This window comes from Arthrobotrys flagrans, assembly GCF_004000055.1.
Source record: "Arthrobotrys flagrans strain CBS H-5679 chromosome Unknown unitig_15, whole genome shotgun sequence".
Taxonomy (NCBI): domain Eukaryota; kingdom Fungi; phylum Ascomycota; class Orbiliomycetes; order Orbiliales; family Orbiliaceae; genus Arthrobotrys; species Arthrobotrys flagrans.
In genome coordinates this window covers 4,166,458-4,183,280 of record NW_027137545.1, presented here as the reverse complement: position 1 = coordinate 4,183,280, position 16,823 = coordinate 4,166,458, and the positions used below count along the sequence as shown (strand labels likewise).

Below are 16,823 nucleotides of genomic sequence, written 5' to 3'. Positions count from 1 at the left end.
GTTCAGGCTCCAGGTCCGGGTTCAGGTTCAGGTTCAGGTTGGCCATCAGCATCATCCCATCTTTCTTACTTTTCCTTCGACTTGACTTACCCTTCCCAACTTCACCCTGTTTAACAACCTGTATTTCTATTTCTACTTTCCCCGTAAGAAACATAAAACTACCTGTCGCCGCGATAACTCGGAGCGACCGCAATCTTATCTAATTAGTACTTTCTATTCACCCACTTTTATTGAGCCGCACCTTTTTTTCCCCCGGCCGTCGCGCGAGAATCGCCGTAATTCAAAACCCGTAAGATGGCAACGCCGGTGTCCGTCGGCCAGCCAAGAGGCAGCGGATTTCCCGCAGCAACCAATGGCTTTTCGCATCACCATCGCCAGAATCCCGACGCTGGTCCGAGTTCGCAGCAGCACCACCAGCCGCAGAATCAACAGTCGCAGAATCAACAGCAGCCGCAACAGTCGGTGGGGAATTCGCAAGGTGGCGCTGGTGGGGGGACCACACAGACGTCGAGGGATGTTAATGAGGTTCTGCAAACGGAGGTATGATTCTTTCTTTCTTTCTTTCTTTCCTTTCGCAAGACGAAATAGTAGTCTGGTATCTGTGATTGTTGGAGACCGAAATTGGGAAAGACATGGTGGGAGGCTAACCGTTGGTATGTTATATAGCTCGGTCTGAATGCGCTACTCTCAAAGTTGAGGGAGTCGGCGATATCCGCGAGGGTATGTTCAATCGCATAAAACAATCTTTTACAAAGACTTAGTCTAACGGGTATCTACAGGACTTCGCAGGCTTCCTCAAAAAGCGTGCACAGATTGAAGAAGATCATGCTGCTGGTATGTCCCTCTGCACTCCACCGGAATTCCTCCAACCAATAACTAAAACCAATACCCAGGCCTAAAGAAACTATGCCGCGTAACCCACGATACCATCCACCGTGAACCGGGTCCTCGGCGAGGTACCCTTATGAAGGGTCTCCAAGAATCAAACCGAATCCACGATAATTTGGCCGACAATGGTGTCGCATTTGCAGCTGCACTTAATGCTATGTCTGAAGAACTTACCGAACTGTCGAATAACATCGAGGCCGGAAGGAAGCAGTGGAAGAACGTGGTTGCGAATTCGGAGAAGAAGGGTCCTACTTCTTATCATGAAATGGAGAAGGTAATGATTTTGTGTAATGGTTGTGTTTGTGGGCTTGAGGAGTTTTGCTGATGGAGTTTCTTTTGGATAACCAGGCGAGGAATAAAGTCGATATTGCGGCGAAGGAGTATGAGAATGCTCGAAATGGCACCCGATCTAGGTCCCTTCTCAGTGGCGGCCGTCACCCGGAGGAAGATTCGAGGAAGAAGTTGGAGGTGGCAGATATGGAGTATATGAGGCAGGTGGAGCTGACGAATAAGATCCATTCGGAACTGTTTCATGTGGAGAGACCTCAGAGCGTCAAGGCGTTGAGAGATTTGATATTGGAGTGTGACGCCGGGTTGAGTTTGCAATTGCAGAAGTTTGGTGAGAAAATCTACAGTATTTACCGGTTTCATATCTACTAACGCGTAGAACAGTTGCTTTGAACGAGTCATTCGCGCTTAACAATGGTCGTGCGGTGAGCGGAAATGGGGGCGAGAGTGACCTTCGAAAGGCATTGCTTTCTGTTGACGACGAAGCCGATATGAACGGGTTTATCATGGAATTCGCTTCGAAGTCACCGCCACAACAGGTTGGGATGATGAAGTTCGAAGTTCAGAAACATCCCGTATGTAGATACCCTCCGCCCCTGATGCCGGTGACATAATTAACGGATCGTTAGATATTTCCCCTGCCGCCAATTCAGCAATCGCAGCCCGAGCCCCAACCCTCAACCCAGCCACCACATCCACATCCTGGACCCGGGGACAGAGCGGTATCTGGAACTTACCAGAATCCTAACAACCCACTAGGTGGTGGCGCGAAAATAACCCCAAGACCTGTACGAAGGCCAGTTAAACCGGTCTTTGGGGTTCCGCTGGAAGTCCTCCTACAGCGTGACGGGAATGCAGTTCCGATTGTTGTAATTCAATGCATGACTGCAGTGGAGCTTTACGGCCTAAACGTCGAAGGCATCTACAGACAGGCCGGAGCAACTTCTCACATTCAAAAGATTAAAGAAATATTTGACAATGGTCGGTCTCAGCAAACCTAGCCCCAGGCTCTTCGAGGTTATCAAAACTAATCTTGAGAGTTATAGATTCTAGCAAGGTTGATTTCCGCAACCCCGACCAATTTTTTCACGACGTCAACAGTGTAGCATCCGCTCTTAAGCAGTTTTTCCGAGAGTTGCCCGACCCTGTTTTGACATACGGTCTATATGAGGAATTTATCGAATCAGCTAGTATGTCAATCTCCTCCATAATCTTACTACGCAAAATTACTAAATTATTATATAGAAATCGATGATGACAATGCCCGCCGTGACTCCCTTCACGCCCTAATTAACCGGCTTCCAGACGCTCACTACGCCACAGTCCGCGCCCTCGTTCTCCATCTTAGCCGTGTGATGCAATACTCAGGCCAGAACAAGATGAACGCGTGGAACCTATCCATCTGCTTCGGGCCGACTTTGATGAGTGCACGACAAGAGGATTTGAAGAATACGAATTGGCAGCATAGAGCACTGGATACGATATTGAGAAATGCATTGGATATTTTCGATGATGACTAGATTGGAGTAGATATCGAGAGTTTTGGATTTTTGTGAGAAGGGCGAGGACGATGTGTTTAGTGATATATCTTTCTTGGTTGTTATATTTTGATTACTTTTTATACCTAATCATGCGAGCGTTCTGAAGACGGAAAAAGTAATAGGATATCTGATGTGCTTTGCTAGAAGCCGCTCTTTGGTACTGATTGGTCTTCCATTCATTGGTAATACTACATTTTGGTGTCTAATATATAACTCAGGAATCTCAAACCCAAACCTCCAACGCCATTGACCGATGCTAATTAACGAGAATATAAATTGCGATTCATAAGGTTATGCTGCCGAGTCAATGTAGTTGGCCATGGGGTCATCTGCTAATAGACGCCTCTTCCGATGCTGCTCAAGCTCTTCCTCTGTAACGCCGCTATGCATCTGGTCTCTCTTCCTCTTTTTGTCTTCGGCAGTTTCCTCTTCTTCCTCTTTCCGACGGGCCGACTCTTCTTCTTCTTCTTCTTCTTCATCCCTTTCGGCATCGGCGGCTTCCTGGCGTTCTTTTCTCCAAGCGATCTGCTTCTTTTCCTGTTCCTCGAGATCACCGCCCGTCCGCATCTTCTCGGCTTCCTCCAAGCCCTTCTTACCCTCTTCCCCTGTACAGTAACTGTTCTTGACAAACGAATGACAACAAGAGTACCCCCACTTGAAGTTCTGCCACCACGAACCCCATATACTTGTATGGTTGTTGATGTAAACATCTTCCGGGTACTTTGACTTTGCCATCGCATCCGCTTTCCCCTTGATCAAGTTGCCGGACTCGGAGTATTCGACGTATCTCTCGGATTCCGTAACTGTAGCCTCCTTGGGTGGCGCCTGGAGGTACTCTCCACCGCCGTACTTGTCGAGTAATGCTTGACGCTTCTTCTGCGCTTCGTCCTCCTTTTTGGTTTCTAGCTTCTTTCGAAGGATTTCTCCTTCGGTGGGGTTGGCTTGCAAATGCATCTTTGCGCCCATTATACCCTTTTCTCTGGATTCCCACGCCAACCTTTGTGCTCTCTCGAATTCTGCAGCATCACCCGAAGACCTCATGAATCCTTCTTCGGCCACCAATTTCGCAGCTTGATCCGATAATGCACCACCGTCGACCATAGTTCTGGTTTTTGGGTCGTATTTCGCCGAATCCAAATCCAAATTCAACAGATATTTCGCAGTATCCTCTCGAATTCTCAAATTCCTCGTGGTGACTCTCGACGAAGAATCGTAGGTCTGGCCGGGCATATTCGACTCTTCGGCGTACTTGTCCTCCTCGTCTTCGCCGTCCACACCGGTTCCGTTACCCCCATTGCCACCTTCCAAAGCCTTCTGCTGTGCTCTCAATTCCTCCATTCTCGCGAATTCTTCGATCAAGTCATCGTGTTCCCTCGGATCGTATCCATTCCACCTATCCCTCTTCCCATCCCACCCAAGCTCAAGCTTTTGAATCTCTTCATCCTGTGCGATATCCACCCCCGAAAACTTAGCACCTTTCTTCCTAATCCTCTGCAAACAATCCTTCTTCTGATGACCCATACTCCCGCAATTCTCACAGGCACCCTTTCTATACTTCGTCGCCGCCGGACCAAGTTTTTTGCCACGATCGTACCATTTATCACCACCTTCGAGAAGATTTAGGTCATCCGCTTTTTTCTTCTGAAGACGTTGATGTTCGAGGTAATCTGTTGTTTCGGAGGAAGAGTCGGCGGAGTCCTCGTTTAGCCAGAAGGGCTTTTTGGAGATGAAGTTTGGGATGTATTCGTTTTTGTAGGAGGAGACGCCTTTGGAGTTCGGATCGGACTTTGGGGGGGCGCCTCGTTGTTGGGCGTTGGCGGCGTGTCGGCGCGACATTTTGGTGACGTGTGATATCGCGGTTTGAGATGATCGCGAGATATGATGGATAGATTGAAAGATTAGATTACTAATCGGGAGTCGGGATTGTATCCGGCGCCGATGAGAGGAAGTCCAAAGAATCTTCTAGATGCTTCGTAGTGTCTTGTCGGGATGTCGGTGAAGGTTGTCAGTCGGTGATGGAAAGAAGAACGTGGGCAAATGACTGGCGTCAACGAACGAATCAGCTTTCGCAGAAATGCCGGTCTTGGCAGTCGGATTTAAGCCCCGGTCTTTTCCCCGGCTCTTTCCTTCCTTCAAATTTTCTGCCACCAACACCGGTTACTTCTCAACCATCTACAGACCCATCACCAATTAATTCTATACGTATTACTTAAGTGTAGGTGTCCTCACCATTCACCCTGACCTTCATTGCTCCATCTAATAGACGAAATCTAGAAATTCTTTTCCTAAAATCTATACAAAATGGCACGACAAAGAGGAGGTGCTCGTCCTGCAGCCCGCCCAGCGGCTCCACCCCGTCGTCCCGCTGTTCAACAGCAAACCCGTCCGGCAACCACCATGGCCGCTCCAGCTCAAACTCACGCTGCCCCACCAGCTACTGCCGCTCAGGCACCATCGCAGTCTCCCGGTTTGTTCGGTCAGGTATGGGTCTTTCCCTTCTGCGATATATATATGGATGGTCATAACCTCGGTACTAACGATATATATCCATAGATGGCCTCCACCGCCGCGTAAGCCTCCCATATTCTGCCTACAAGAACACACTAGCATCCCGAACAACGATTAACATATATAAAACAATAGCGGTGTAGCTGTCGGTTCCACAGTCGGCCACGTCCTCGGTGCCGGTATCACCGGAATGTTCGGCGGTTCCTCTGATGCTCCAGCTGCTGCTGCTCCAGTCGCCCCGGCTACCACAAACACCTATGGCGACGTTACAAGCGGTAACTGCGCTGCTGATGCTAAGGCGTTTACTAGCTGCTTGGAGGCAACGAATAATGATATGAACTCTTGCAGTTATTACTTAGATCAGCTTGTAAGTTTCTTCTTCCTTCTTCTTTTTATATCCCGAATGAAGGTGCGTTTTATGTCGGCGAACGGAGGGCTAATATGAGTTTTTGCGCGGGGTATGTAGAAAGCTTGCCAAGCTATGTTCAAGAGCTACCAATCGTAAGGTTGTGGACTTTGAGGTCTTTTTGTAGATAGTCAACTCTGCTCTCGTAACTTCTTTTTTTTTTTTTTTCTCATATGTTGTCAGTATGACATATGATTCCCGGGGTATCCCGTTTACTTTACTTTTTCTGTATAAAGGAAAGGTCGAAAAGGAGGAATTAATAAATACTCATCACAAGAATATAAACTTGGAGTAATTGGTCCGTGTAGGTTGGTTAAAATCTTTCGAGCTGGATGGGGTCCATAGATCCTCGATTAAGTATCCTATACTAGCCAAGCATCATCTCATCGCACATCAGCGAATATTATCCCATCCAATCCGATTAACACTTTTCTTCTTCCTTGGAAACAAATAACAGAAAATCTAGAAGAGCTCTGGAAACGCCGGGCCCTCAAGGTTAGAAACACAGTGGAGACATCCTTGTTTTTTTCGATCGCCACTGACGTAGAAGAAGGCCCATCGCAAACTTGAGATGAGATGGGTAGATGCACGATGTCACATGCCAGGAAATATCGCAGCGCTCTCTTTAGCTAGTTAGTCGGGGAGCGCTGCCCCTCTATACCACACCTCTTTTTGAATATAATCTATACGTGGTATCTGTATCCCTCCATCGAGTAAAAAAGTAGAACAGGTGATTAGAATCCATTCGTTGTATCGACGGATGCTGCATGTGAAAAGCATATACGATAGCCAATCGCAAGAACATTTACTTCCACTTGTAATTTTATTTTCTCTCAATCTGGGAAAGAGGCTGCCGGCTTTAACGGGAGTTCTCGAAAAGCATCAGGTGAGGAGGGCAGTGAAGGAATTTGCAAAGCAGCCAATACCGACGATGGCATTGTAGATCCTAACGCAATGGTTTTGGATTTACCTAGCGCTGCAGCTCGCAGGAGAGAGGAGGGGCCAATGAAGCTTAGACCCGTGGCGGGGTGCCCTTCGTAAATGGAGAAAATCGATGCATTGCATTTTGATGCGCTGATGGGGATTTGGAAGATATCGGATGGGCCGTATGAGAGATGTGTTCGCGGCGCTGCTAGCTAGAGGTAAGGTACCGCATTGGACTTTCCTTGAAAGACCGAACCGGTTCTATTTGGCTGCATTGGATACTGGACAGTTGAAATCTAAACGACGACGAAACGCCTTTCGATTCTTCCGAACTGTCCGCAGCAGGCTAAATTCATAGGAAATCTGCAAGAAGAATGTCCGAAGGAAGTAAATTTTTCAAAAGGTCACGAGCCGAAAAATCCATACAGCTTCTTTTTCTGGAAATGCGCATTGTATTGGCCAATTGGTTCAAATTTCAACAAAACATAACAGGCCAATTCAAAAGCACACTGTCACGGGGCATGGTGGATAAAACAGAACGTGAACTCGAGTTTAAACGAGCCTCTTGTTTCAATGGGCGCCGAGATAATAACAGCAAGATCCGTCTGACTGGCTGAGATCTCGATCTCTCTTATCCGAATCTATGGAATGGAAAGATAGGGATTAAGAAAGATCCTTGGATCGTATACCTAATAGGATTATTTCCTAGGCGAGCCTCCATTGCAATTGATCGAGTACATATACTGAAAGACAGTTCGTAGCGACAAAGTGCAGTTATATGCATGCCTTTCTCAACTGCCCACGATCATGATCGGGAAATCAAACGGTTATCGCCTTCCGAAGGAGATTATCACTAGTCTCGTTTCTCGTAAATTTTTTTAAAATTTTTTTTTGATTTCTTATAACAAATATTCGTTTAAAATCACCCTATCACCCTCCCAATCAAAAGCGTGACAAAGAGAGGGGTGAGGAAGGAGCTTGCAGTCGAATCCTCAAAAAAAAAAGAAGAAGAAGAAGCTGTGCAAGCTTGCATGCCTTGTGCGTATGTAGGTAGTGCAGGCTGTGGGGAGCTAGCTATGCTAGCTAGAGCTACCTTACTACCATTCGGTTAACCTGGCCTGCAAGACCCGAATTTAGACAAGGGCACTGTCGGCCTCTTAATAACTTCCAAAGAGTCCGCATTGCATTGCTGGTTGACGTGTCAAAGGGCCCATGGTGCGCATGCAATCCACAACGATTTTTCTTCATGCATGTAGCCTAATCGGGAGCGGAGATAAGTTTCCATTGGGCAGTTTTGAAGGGGGCAGCAGAGAGGAGGATCACAGCACAGTTACGCCCGATGTAAAAGAGCGGGACGAGGGTTAATCGAGTGTACCTGTAGACGTATGCCAGGGCGAGGCGGTACCGGAATATACTTACCTTGACGCATGTATGTACGGTACGTTCGGTATAACAATCAATTGGTGTAAGCGTTTCGTTTCAGAAAGGATGATACAAAAGACCTGCCTTCTTTTTTTCTTCTTCGATTCTCTCTTTCTTTTTGATATGGAGAAGCTCGAAGTTGAATGTATAGAACCCCCTGGCCTGGCTATCCGCGGGGAATTTGCCCGAAAAAAACGCCTTTTTTTTTGTGAGAGTCAGGAAAGTATGGGCAGCACCACGTCAGCAAGTAGCCTTTTGCGACCAATGGGGGTAGCTTTGCTGGGGGGAGTGTTTTTTTTTTTTTTTTTTTTTTCTCTGGGAGGTTTCGCGAAGCTTTGCCTGTTTTTTTCCCCGTTCGCAGCTTTATTCAAGCTGGCTTGACCTGTGGCTTTTGTGAAAAATATATTTTTAGTCGAATAGGATTATTTATTGAGAGAGGGGAGTCGGAATTGTAACATGTAGTTCGCCGGAGCGCTCGAGTATGGCTGCCAATGATAATTGGTCGCTATGGATAGTAGTAGGCGAGGGAAGGAGGGAGTTATGCAGGCTTCCATCCGCCCATTATCTCGCGATAGTCCGTGACATGCCCGCAACCGTCGCAGATACCTTACATATGTATCTTCCTTCCCCTTATCGAGTGTGACAAAAAAGCAAGGGCAGGTTACTTCTCTTGCAAGTAACTGAATTTTTTTTGCCTCAATCACAAAATTTCGATTCGATTCGACCAGATGCAAGGTCCTAGCCTGGGTATTACGATATTACGACGGCTGCTTCAAGGGCAAGGGCATGTCATTTTTATTTTATTATAGCATTTATTTTCATTTATTTTATTTTTCCTTCATGCGCGAAAACGAGGCTGCTCGCAGTTTCTTTGCCGGCTGGGCTATGCAGGCTTTCGATTGAGAGGGTACGTATATTGGATATGGGTATCTCTGATGCAAAAGCCAATATGTGATCGATTCGATCGATCTTTCTCAAATATTGTGACCTCTATAATAATATAATCGAAAGATATCCGATAGCAAAGCTAGGGCCCAAAATAACAAATAATAATAATAATAAGTTAGACTTGATATCGTCCGTCGGCATCTGGCTTCAATAGCTCGGGTGCAACTTATAATTTTATGTATTGTATTTTTATAGACTAGCTAGGCTTTTAGATTTCGCCTTGAAAGCTTTGCCGGGTAGCTAGAGGAACAGAAACTAGGCCGGGCCAGGCCAGCTCTGACTTGTCACGTTTTCCGGCTAACTTGTAACGGCTGCTTCATATTTTGGATCTTCTCGTGTGGATGGGGATGGGTATTGTTGTATTCGATTTCGTTCGACCGGAGAATTTCAATATTATATTCGGAGCTCCCCTTAAATACCTAGGTAAGCAAAAGGACAATAAAATAAAATAAAGAATTAGACTAGAATAAAATAAAATTAGACAATCTAATATGCCACGAAGTACCTGTATTATATACTAAGTAGTAGAGGCACCCACACCAGTTCGTTAGAAGTTAGGAGGAACACACCGGACAGCATTCGAGACACACCTCCACCATTCACACACCTGATGAGCTGGCACTGATATAATATCATTCACAACCCTCCGGCCCCCAGAACCACAATGGCTGTTCCTCTTCGCATCCCTACTATATCTCTGCTCTTCTCTGTATTGCTCTCATCTATCTAATACTAGTACTACTTTACTGTCGATATCTTATATTATTCTAAATTCCCAACCGGCTTGTTGTCTATAGGTTTCTCCGACAATTCGACAAGCAAGTTAGACAGAAAGCTAAGCTAGCAATGGTTTCCTCACAAGTCAACAATATTGAAGAAAAGACTGCTGTCCTTGGTAAAGACTGCGAGGTGAGTTGGCTGTTCCTTTGCCTTCTTATTAGTTAACTTACTTTCTCCATGATCATCATACATGAAGCTAGCAATAAAAGTCTAACTGTGCCTTTCTCTTGTTTGCAGTCCATCTTGGACGGTAGAACCACAGAATCGCGTGTGTGCTCGATAGGTGTAACCACGGAGTAAGCCTGCCTTGACTCCCACCCTGTAATACCACACCATGCTAACCGCTCTGAACAGAAAATCTGTCACGGTGGACATCGGCACCCGCAAGGCATCGACACCTGCAGTCAATGAGTATGCAATTATTATCCATCGCTTTGTTGATTTTCGAGATGGTTCAAGACCGATTGGCTAACTCGAGCCAATTCACAGCCCAGCAATAACCGAGAACGTGAACCTCTGCCTCTCTCACACAAAGCAATCAGGAGACCTTTTCGACTTCATCCACATCCGCTATCAAGATGACGGCAGCCAGGACGAGAAGCAGATGTTCGTCGAGGCGTTTAGGTACACCATATTTCCTCCCAATTGGAACCTATACTCTTAAAAAAAAAAAAAAAAAAAAAGTGTGCTAACCATTGAGTCAAAAAAACATATAGATCCGCAAAACCAGGCGGCTGGGTAGAAGTCCTCGACAACTCCCGTAACTCCCGTTCTACCCTCCCACCCGGAAAGCTCAACTGCACGGGCTCAACCTACCCCTCCACCTTCTTCGGCGGTGGCAGCATTCTCGCCTCGTCACGAACTCCAACCGTCGCCTTACGCATAAAGCAACACCTCCTAGATGCCGGCTTTGTCGATGTTGAAGAAAAGACCTGGCAACCTTCCATGACGACTTGGAAGAAACTTAAGGAGTGGGGCAGCTATTTGAAACTTGTCTGTTGTAGTATTTTGACACTGTCTATGCCCTCGGCTAGTCAGCCGGCGGAGGAGAAGGTTGGAGATGCACAGCAGAGTACTCCTACGTATGTTTTCGGCTATCAATCGGTTACGACTTGAGGGTTCGTCGGCTAACTTTGGTGATAGGTGCTTCGTTATTGGCCGTAAACCATACTAAACCGCCGACTCCGAAAAATACGCAAACTCCAACTATGATACCTCCGCTTCTTTTTTTTCCATCATCACTGAAAGTTATTTGAGCGCCATTTTTTCTTATATCTTACGTCTTTAACGCCAATTTTTCACCAATCATTTCACGACCGTTGACGAAATTTTTTGATCTTTTATTCTTTTATGATATCCCCGAAATCTAGCGAAAAAATAATGTACAATATTATTCTTTATGCTTTTTTCTCTCTTCTCGATCAGCTCTTGATACCTCTTTGATTTTTTTTGATTTTTTTTTTGATTTTTTTAAACGACAGTTCATTTTTCGGCGATACTTTTTTTTTTTTTTTCAAACTCGATCGAAGTTTTCAAGCGATATTGGGTCTACTGTTTTTTTGGTCAACAATCTGGCACACGATCTTTTGCGGCTTGGTTCCTCTTTTTTGGACTTCTTTCAAACTATTTTCGATGATTCGAAAAAATCTCTCTTACTTTTTTTCTAATTTTCTAGAGGCGGGGATGGAGAAGCTGTTTATTTTATTTATTTATTTTTTTCCAAAGCTTCATCATCGAAATCGAAATCGAAAAGGAAAATTTACGACTAAGGAATGACAGGAGATTGCATGGAAGAGAAGGTGGAATGGAAAAGAAGAGGAGGAAGAAGCCGGCTCAGAGGGGGTGGTCTATGCGAGGAGAACGTGGGGGACACTTTTTTTACGAAACTAAGAAACGCTTTGTTATGACGAAATTATATGATTTGCATGGTGGCTATTTACTCTCTCCCTATCAGAATTGCAGAAAACAAAACTACCAAAAAAAAGACCAATTATCATCTCTTATACTGCTTTTTACGGGTACTGCCGGTGTCTATTTTTTATTTTTTTTTTCTCTTCGTTCCTTTTCTCTATGGTGCTGACTTTTTTTTTTTTTTTTTTTTTTCTGAACTATGGGCGGCTTTTGTCGATTTAGCGATTACTTACAAGCACTGTCTTTTGGGATTATTTCCTCTCGAATTCACGGAATTCTCTTTTATGGATTAATCGATACTTTCACCCGAAATATTGTATTCGAAAGCGCGGGAGAATTCGGAGTTCTCCTAATGACTACTTCCTATCTTCGACCGGCAGCGGGGAGCGTTGGCTCGAGAACCAGGGCCCGAGCGGAAAGTGAATAAAAATACGTAAGCTTCGACTCGGAATCGCGACATCGTATAGTCCACAGGATTCCTAGAGCTCGGCCAGGTCTGGGTACGAGACAATCCAGAGCCACGATATCGAAGGTACGCTCTCGCGGGCCCCCGATTTCTCTACATTACCTTTCAAAAAATTTCGGATGATTCCACCGCTCTAGTTCATGCATATTGCCACTTCTTTTCCTCTATATATCACTTTTTTTTTTTTGATAGGAGACTGCAGCTAGCAAGCTAGCCTGGACTGCATTGCATCGTACATTCTAACGTTAGGAGGTCAAGGGAGGTAGAATTCCAGTGATACCCCCCTCGAATCGAGAGGACGTCAGGACCTTTTAAATCCCATATCACTCGGAGGGAAGGAAATTTCACCCTCGATTTAGCTTTTGAAATCAAGGGCGATATCAATCGCTACGATCTTGATCAATCTATCGAAAAGATAAAGACAAAAGATCTTAAATCTTAAACAGTCCTCGATAAGAGTCTATATACTTGCTTGTATAAATAATTAACGTCAAACTACACCTTCTTCTGCATACCCCCCCTTCCTCCTTCTCTCCTAACATTCCTCCATATCCACACTAGCCGCTGATAAAAGAAACCCGTGTATCAATGTACAAAAGCGACCGAGCCGCTAAAAAACCAGGTCGAGGGCATGATGATCCGAGAAAACGGAGGGCGCCGGACCTAGTCTCGTTGCGTTATGCTGCTGGTAGGCATGAACGTTCGAGTGAGGAAAGAGGGAAGAGGCCTTCTCTTCGACCGGGTCTTTTCTCACGGATCCAAGAGCCCGCCGGACGTTGCCATTAGAAGCAGAAGGAGGAATTCACCCCTGCTGACCGGAGGGGCATCTCATGACAGTCCCCCCCGACGGGGCCTTGCTGTACGACGGTATAAAAACTAGGTCGAAGCTGGTTTGCTATCCCGTTCAAAGGAAGAAGGAAAACTAGGAACTAGGCTGCTCGGTCCGTCGAGACATCAAATAGACATGCACGTGGTCATTCCTCGAAAGTCTTCGAAGTGATATACCTCAGAGGCCTAGAGACTCCGAGGACTCGAGAATCCTAGTCCTCGAAAAGACAAGTGTGGCCATGCATAAGAAGTTACCACTTTGACTCCACGGATCGAAAAATACCTTACATCTGGAGACAAAATTCAGGGCATGAGCTGAAGAATCAGAAAGGTATTCCTTTCGACTCGAGGCGACTCCTCCGCACCGAGGTAACCTGAACCGCACATACGTATATACATCCGGTTCTTGAATGCGAGCTCCCAAAATTAAAATGTCCACATGCGCACAGTTTAACGTACAAAGGCCCTCCCTTTGACGTCTGGGTACGAGACCGCTTGATCCTAAAATGCATACATGTACACCTTTGTGGTATTTTGAACGATCTTGTGAACTATCAACTCGATCTTAGCTGCTCTCGCTTTCATGACCTAAGCTTCAATCATACCGAAGATCTCGATACGAAGGGAGGACGGGAAGGCAAAGATCGGATGAGATCGATAAAAAGTCTGACCGCACTGCCTGTCGACACACTCAAATGTGGTATTTTCGATCCCACCAAGACCACGCGCACCGCCCCCCTACAGAGACAAAAATATAAAAATTCCATAACCGCGTGAATTCTTCAAAAGGTCGTTATATACATTAAGTTTTAACCGTCTTAGCCATCCAACCAAAGAATAGAAAAGTAAAAGGAACAAAAAGGGCAATCAAAAAAAGCTCCAGAGCATCACAAGAACTGAATCGTAATAAAAGGAAAAATAAGAATACGAAAAGTCCGGAAAACTAATAATAAAAAGCCATCCCATGCAGATGTATCTTGTACGCTGTATGTTTGTACGCCCACCTCCACAACCTCTCTTCATCTCTACCCTCTTCCTTTATAACCCCTTTGTTCTAAGCCATATATCTCTTTTCTACGAAAACCTCGCCTGACCGCTATACCCCGCCCCCCCGGCCGGCATCTCCGCCGCCCCACTATAATCCCCATGCTGCGAATAATGCGGATCATACGGCCCACCGGCGCCACTATTATCCCCCGTAATCTGCGCGTTTTGATACGAAGCCCCATAAGGTCCCGAACTCAACGCACTAACCGTACTGGCCCCCGTATTCTGCGGTTGCAAATGCGCAGGCTGTAAATGCGGTTGCAAATGCGCAGGTTGTAAATGCGGATCATAAGGCGCAGGACTAACCGCAGGGCCACCGTAAGGCGCAGGACTGACCGCAGGGTCACCATACGGCGCCGGTGTTTCCGAAGGATTAAACCCCATAGGTTGCGGCCCAACGGTCGAATCATACCCTCCCAACCCACCACCACCGAGGTATGCACTATCGACCCCTACCCCGGTTAACGGTTTATGTTGAGCTTCCATCATAGGTACGGCACCCATCATATTCCTTCCCTTGAAGATGGAAAGACAGACGAGGACTAGCGAAGCTACCCAGGTGAGCCATTCGAAGCAACTGAATACTATGGTTGCTTTGATGGAACCGCAGACGGATTCGGGACAGGATATGGAGTGGTCGCCGACGTATGCTGCCACTGCTACGAAACCGGAGAACCAGAAGAGGGTGGCGAGGGATTCGACGGCCAGGAGGATCCATTTGTCGTGGAGGCGGGGGAGGAAGCGCGGGGTTATGAGAATGTATGCGAGCGAGAGCCAGGTCCAGATTACCTTTGCATCCATTAGCATACATGTATCGAATGAAAACATCGGAGAAATGAACATGCGAAGGGACATACGCAGAAGATGACAAAGTTCATGGAAGACGGCGAGCTGCCGCTGCGGGTGTTGTTGAAGGCGGAGATGGCGTATGCATCGACGCCGAGGACGATGATGGAGAGGACGCCGGCGGCGATGCGGATGCCGAGGATGGGGGAGAAGCCCATGGCGGGATGTATGACGTAGCCGATGCGGCTGGAAGTTCTATCGAATATCGGTGCTATCTATCTAAGAAGTAGATATGGCGATTTGGGGAAGTTGAAGTCGAAATTGGAGGTGGAAGAGAGGCACGGAGGTCGAGAGGTTTTTAATAGGAAGGTGGTGATGATGTCCAAAGAAGTATCGAGTACGAAGCAGGGCTGAGTTCTTTAAGATCTTGTATTTGGAATGGAATCCCTTTTTGTTTATCCCACCTTTCCCCCAGGCTCCGGGATACGGGATTAAACTCTCCATCACCACAACAAATATTATATTATCAAACAAAGTTCCGAGTTGAATGCCGGTCAGGTTTATTTATAGACAATTATATAATCGACAGTTGGGGAATAGAGTCGTCAGACAAGGAGTTAAGGATAAACAGGGCTAGTGTCGCCTAGTTACCGTTGGCCCCCGGCGACGGGCGCATTCGGGGCGTTGGTCTCAGCATTCGACATCTGACAGCAGAAATGCGGCAACACATGCATCATGCGGCAACCTCATCTATTCTCGATATACGGGATGGCAGAGCAGATGATAGCAACTTGGGAGCTCCCGAGTTGCTAAGGAGGACCCGAGATTAGATCGGATCGGATCAGATTAGATTAGACCGATGCCGTGATGCTATCTTCTACCAACATGACACCGAGTACCATCACCACCACCATCTTCAGCTTCACCGTTGCTCTTATGGTATCGCCGCCTACACCCGGCTAGCGGCGCTCAAAGGTTAACTCCTACCCGATGCCATCCTTGCAAAAAAATCAAACACAAAAAATATATAATAATGCCGTCCAATTCCTCCCTCAACCCCACAAAACCAACCCCAATCTTCACTCTGCCCTCGTAACCACCTTTCCCCCGGCGGCCACCTCTAAAGTTCCATAACCCGAATCGATCATCAACGATATCGAAGGGAGCCGGTCTCCACCAAAAACCCAATCGGCATGCAATCCAACGTTCCGGAACCTCGTACGAACGAGGAACTCGCACCTCTGATCGACGCTCACATCGCAAAGGTCCTCGAAGATTTGAAGGCGGAGAGTAGTAATGAATATACCCCGGACGTCGTCGATGACCTCACAAAGCCTACCGAGAAACTGGCGCAAACTATCGATCATACGCTGTTAAAACCCGAGGCTACGGAAGATCAGATCAAATCGTTGTGCGAGGAAGCCATAGAACACGGATTCAAGGTATTTCCCTTTGATTATGAATAAAATATAATAAATTATATATTAACGTTGGCATTCAGAGCTGCTGCGTAAACCCTTCCCGCGCCCGTCTGGTCTCCACGATCCTCTCGAACACCCCCCGAACGATAACCTGCTCGGTGATCGGCTTCCCACTCGGCGCAACCTCGACCTCCTCGAAATGCTACGAAGCCTCGCTCGCAATCCTCGACGGCGCCAAAGAAATAGACATGGTCCTCCCCATCGGTCAATTCCTCCAATCCGACCATTCCTACGTCTACAACGACATCTTCTCCGTCGTCCGTTCCGCAAAGGGTGTTCCCGTCAAAGTCATCATTGAAACTTCTTTGTTAAAAACTCAAGAGCAGAAGATCGCGGCGTGTTGGATTGCGGCCGAGGCGGGGGCGGGGTGGGTCAAGACTTCTACGGGGTTTAACGGTGGGGGGGCGACGGTTGAGGATGTGAGGTTGATGAGGTTGGCGGTGAGGCACAAGGAGGGGGTGAAGGTTAAGGCTTCCGGCGGGGTTAGGAACTTTGAACAGGCGATCGGGATGATTAAGGCCGGGGCGAGCAGGATCGGGACGTCGAATGGGGTTGCCATCATGGGCGGCAGTCCGGTTAAGAAGGAGGAGTCCTATTAG

At 46.8% G+C, this 16,823-nt stretch overlaps 6 protein-coding genes across 6 annotated transcripts; 4 read left to right on the top strand and 2 right to left on the bottom strand.

Moving 5' to 3' along the window:
- Window positions 1–294: 294 nt before the first annotated feature.
- DFL_001137 (uncharacterized protein) lies at window positions 295–2,696 on the top strand (the record flags this gene model as incomplete). The annotated part of the gene is made up of 9 exons (XM_067629712.1): window positions 295–540; window positions 667–720; window positions 780–834; window positions 894–1,162; window positions 1,237–1,507; window positions 1,561–1,751; window positions 1,806–2,157; window positions 2,223–2,366; window positions 2,422–2,696. The coding sequence occupies 9 exons, from the start codon at window positions 295–297 to the stop codon at window positions 2,694–2,696; spliced, it is 1,857 nt and encodes a 618-aa protein (XP_067495705.1).
- Window positions 2,697–3,008: 312 nt separating this feature from the next.
- On the bottom strand, window positions 3,009–4,553 carry DFL_001136 (uncharacterized protein; the record flags this gene model as incomplete). Its single annotated transcript, XM_067629711.1, has 1 exon — window positions 3,009–4,553. The coding sequence occupies one exon, from the start codon at window positions 4,551–4,553 to the stop codon at window positions 3,009–3,011; it is 1,545 nt and encodes a 514-aa protein (XP_067495704.1).
- Window positions 4,554–5,018: 465 nt separating this feature from the next.
- DFL_001135 (uncharacterized protein) lies at window positions 5,019–5,730 on the top strand (the record flags this gene model as incomplete). The annotated part of the gene is made up of 4 exons (XM_067629710.1): window positions 5,019–5,198; window positions 5,271–5,287; window positions 5,361–5,592; window positions 5,692–5,730. The coding sequence occupies 4 exons, from the start codon at window positions 5,019–5,021 to the stop codon at window positions 5,728–5,730; spliced, it is 468 nt and encodes a 155-aa protein (XP_067495703.1).
- Window positions 5,731–9,771: 4,041 nt separating this feature from the next.
- On the top strand, window positions 9,772–10,879 carry DFL_001134 (uncharacterized protein; the record flags this gene model as incomplete). Its single annotated transcript, XM_067629709.1, has 6 exons — window positions 9,772–9,834; window positions 9,943–10,001; window positions 10,060–10,116; window positions 10,195–10,329; window positions 10,422–10,787; window positions 10,849–10,879. The coding sequence occupies 6 exons, from the start codon at window positions 9,772–9,774 to the stop codon at window positions 10,877–10,879; spliced, it is 711 nt and encodes a 236-aa protein (XP_067495702.1).
- A 3,105-nt stretch (window positions 10,880–13,984) lies between these two features.
- On the bottom strand, window positions 13,985–14,961 carry DFL_001133 (uncharacterized protein; the record flags this gene model as incomplete). Its single annotated transcript, XM_067629708.1, has 2 exons — window positions 13,985–14,746; window positions 14,815–14,961. The coding sequence occupies 2 exons, from the start codon at window positions 14,959–14,961 to the stop codon at window positions 13,985–13,987; spliced, it is 909 nt and encodes a 302-aa protein (XP_067495701.1).
- A 975-nt stretch (window positions 14,962–15,936) lies between these two features.
- DFL_001132 (uncharacterized protein) lies at window positions 15,937–16,823 on the top strand (the record flags this gene model as incomplete). The annotated part of the gene is made up of 2 exons (XM_067629707.1): window positions 15,937–16,185; window positions 16,245–16,823. 2 exons carry the CDS (start codon window positions 15,937–15,939, stop codon window positions 16,821–16,823), a joined length of 828 nt encoding a protein of 275 aa, XP_067495700.1.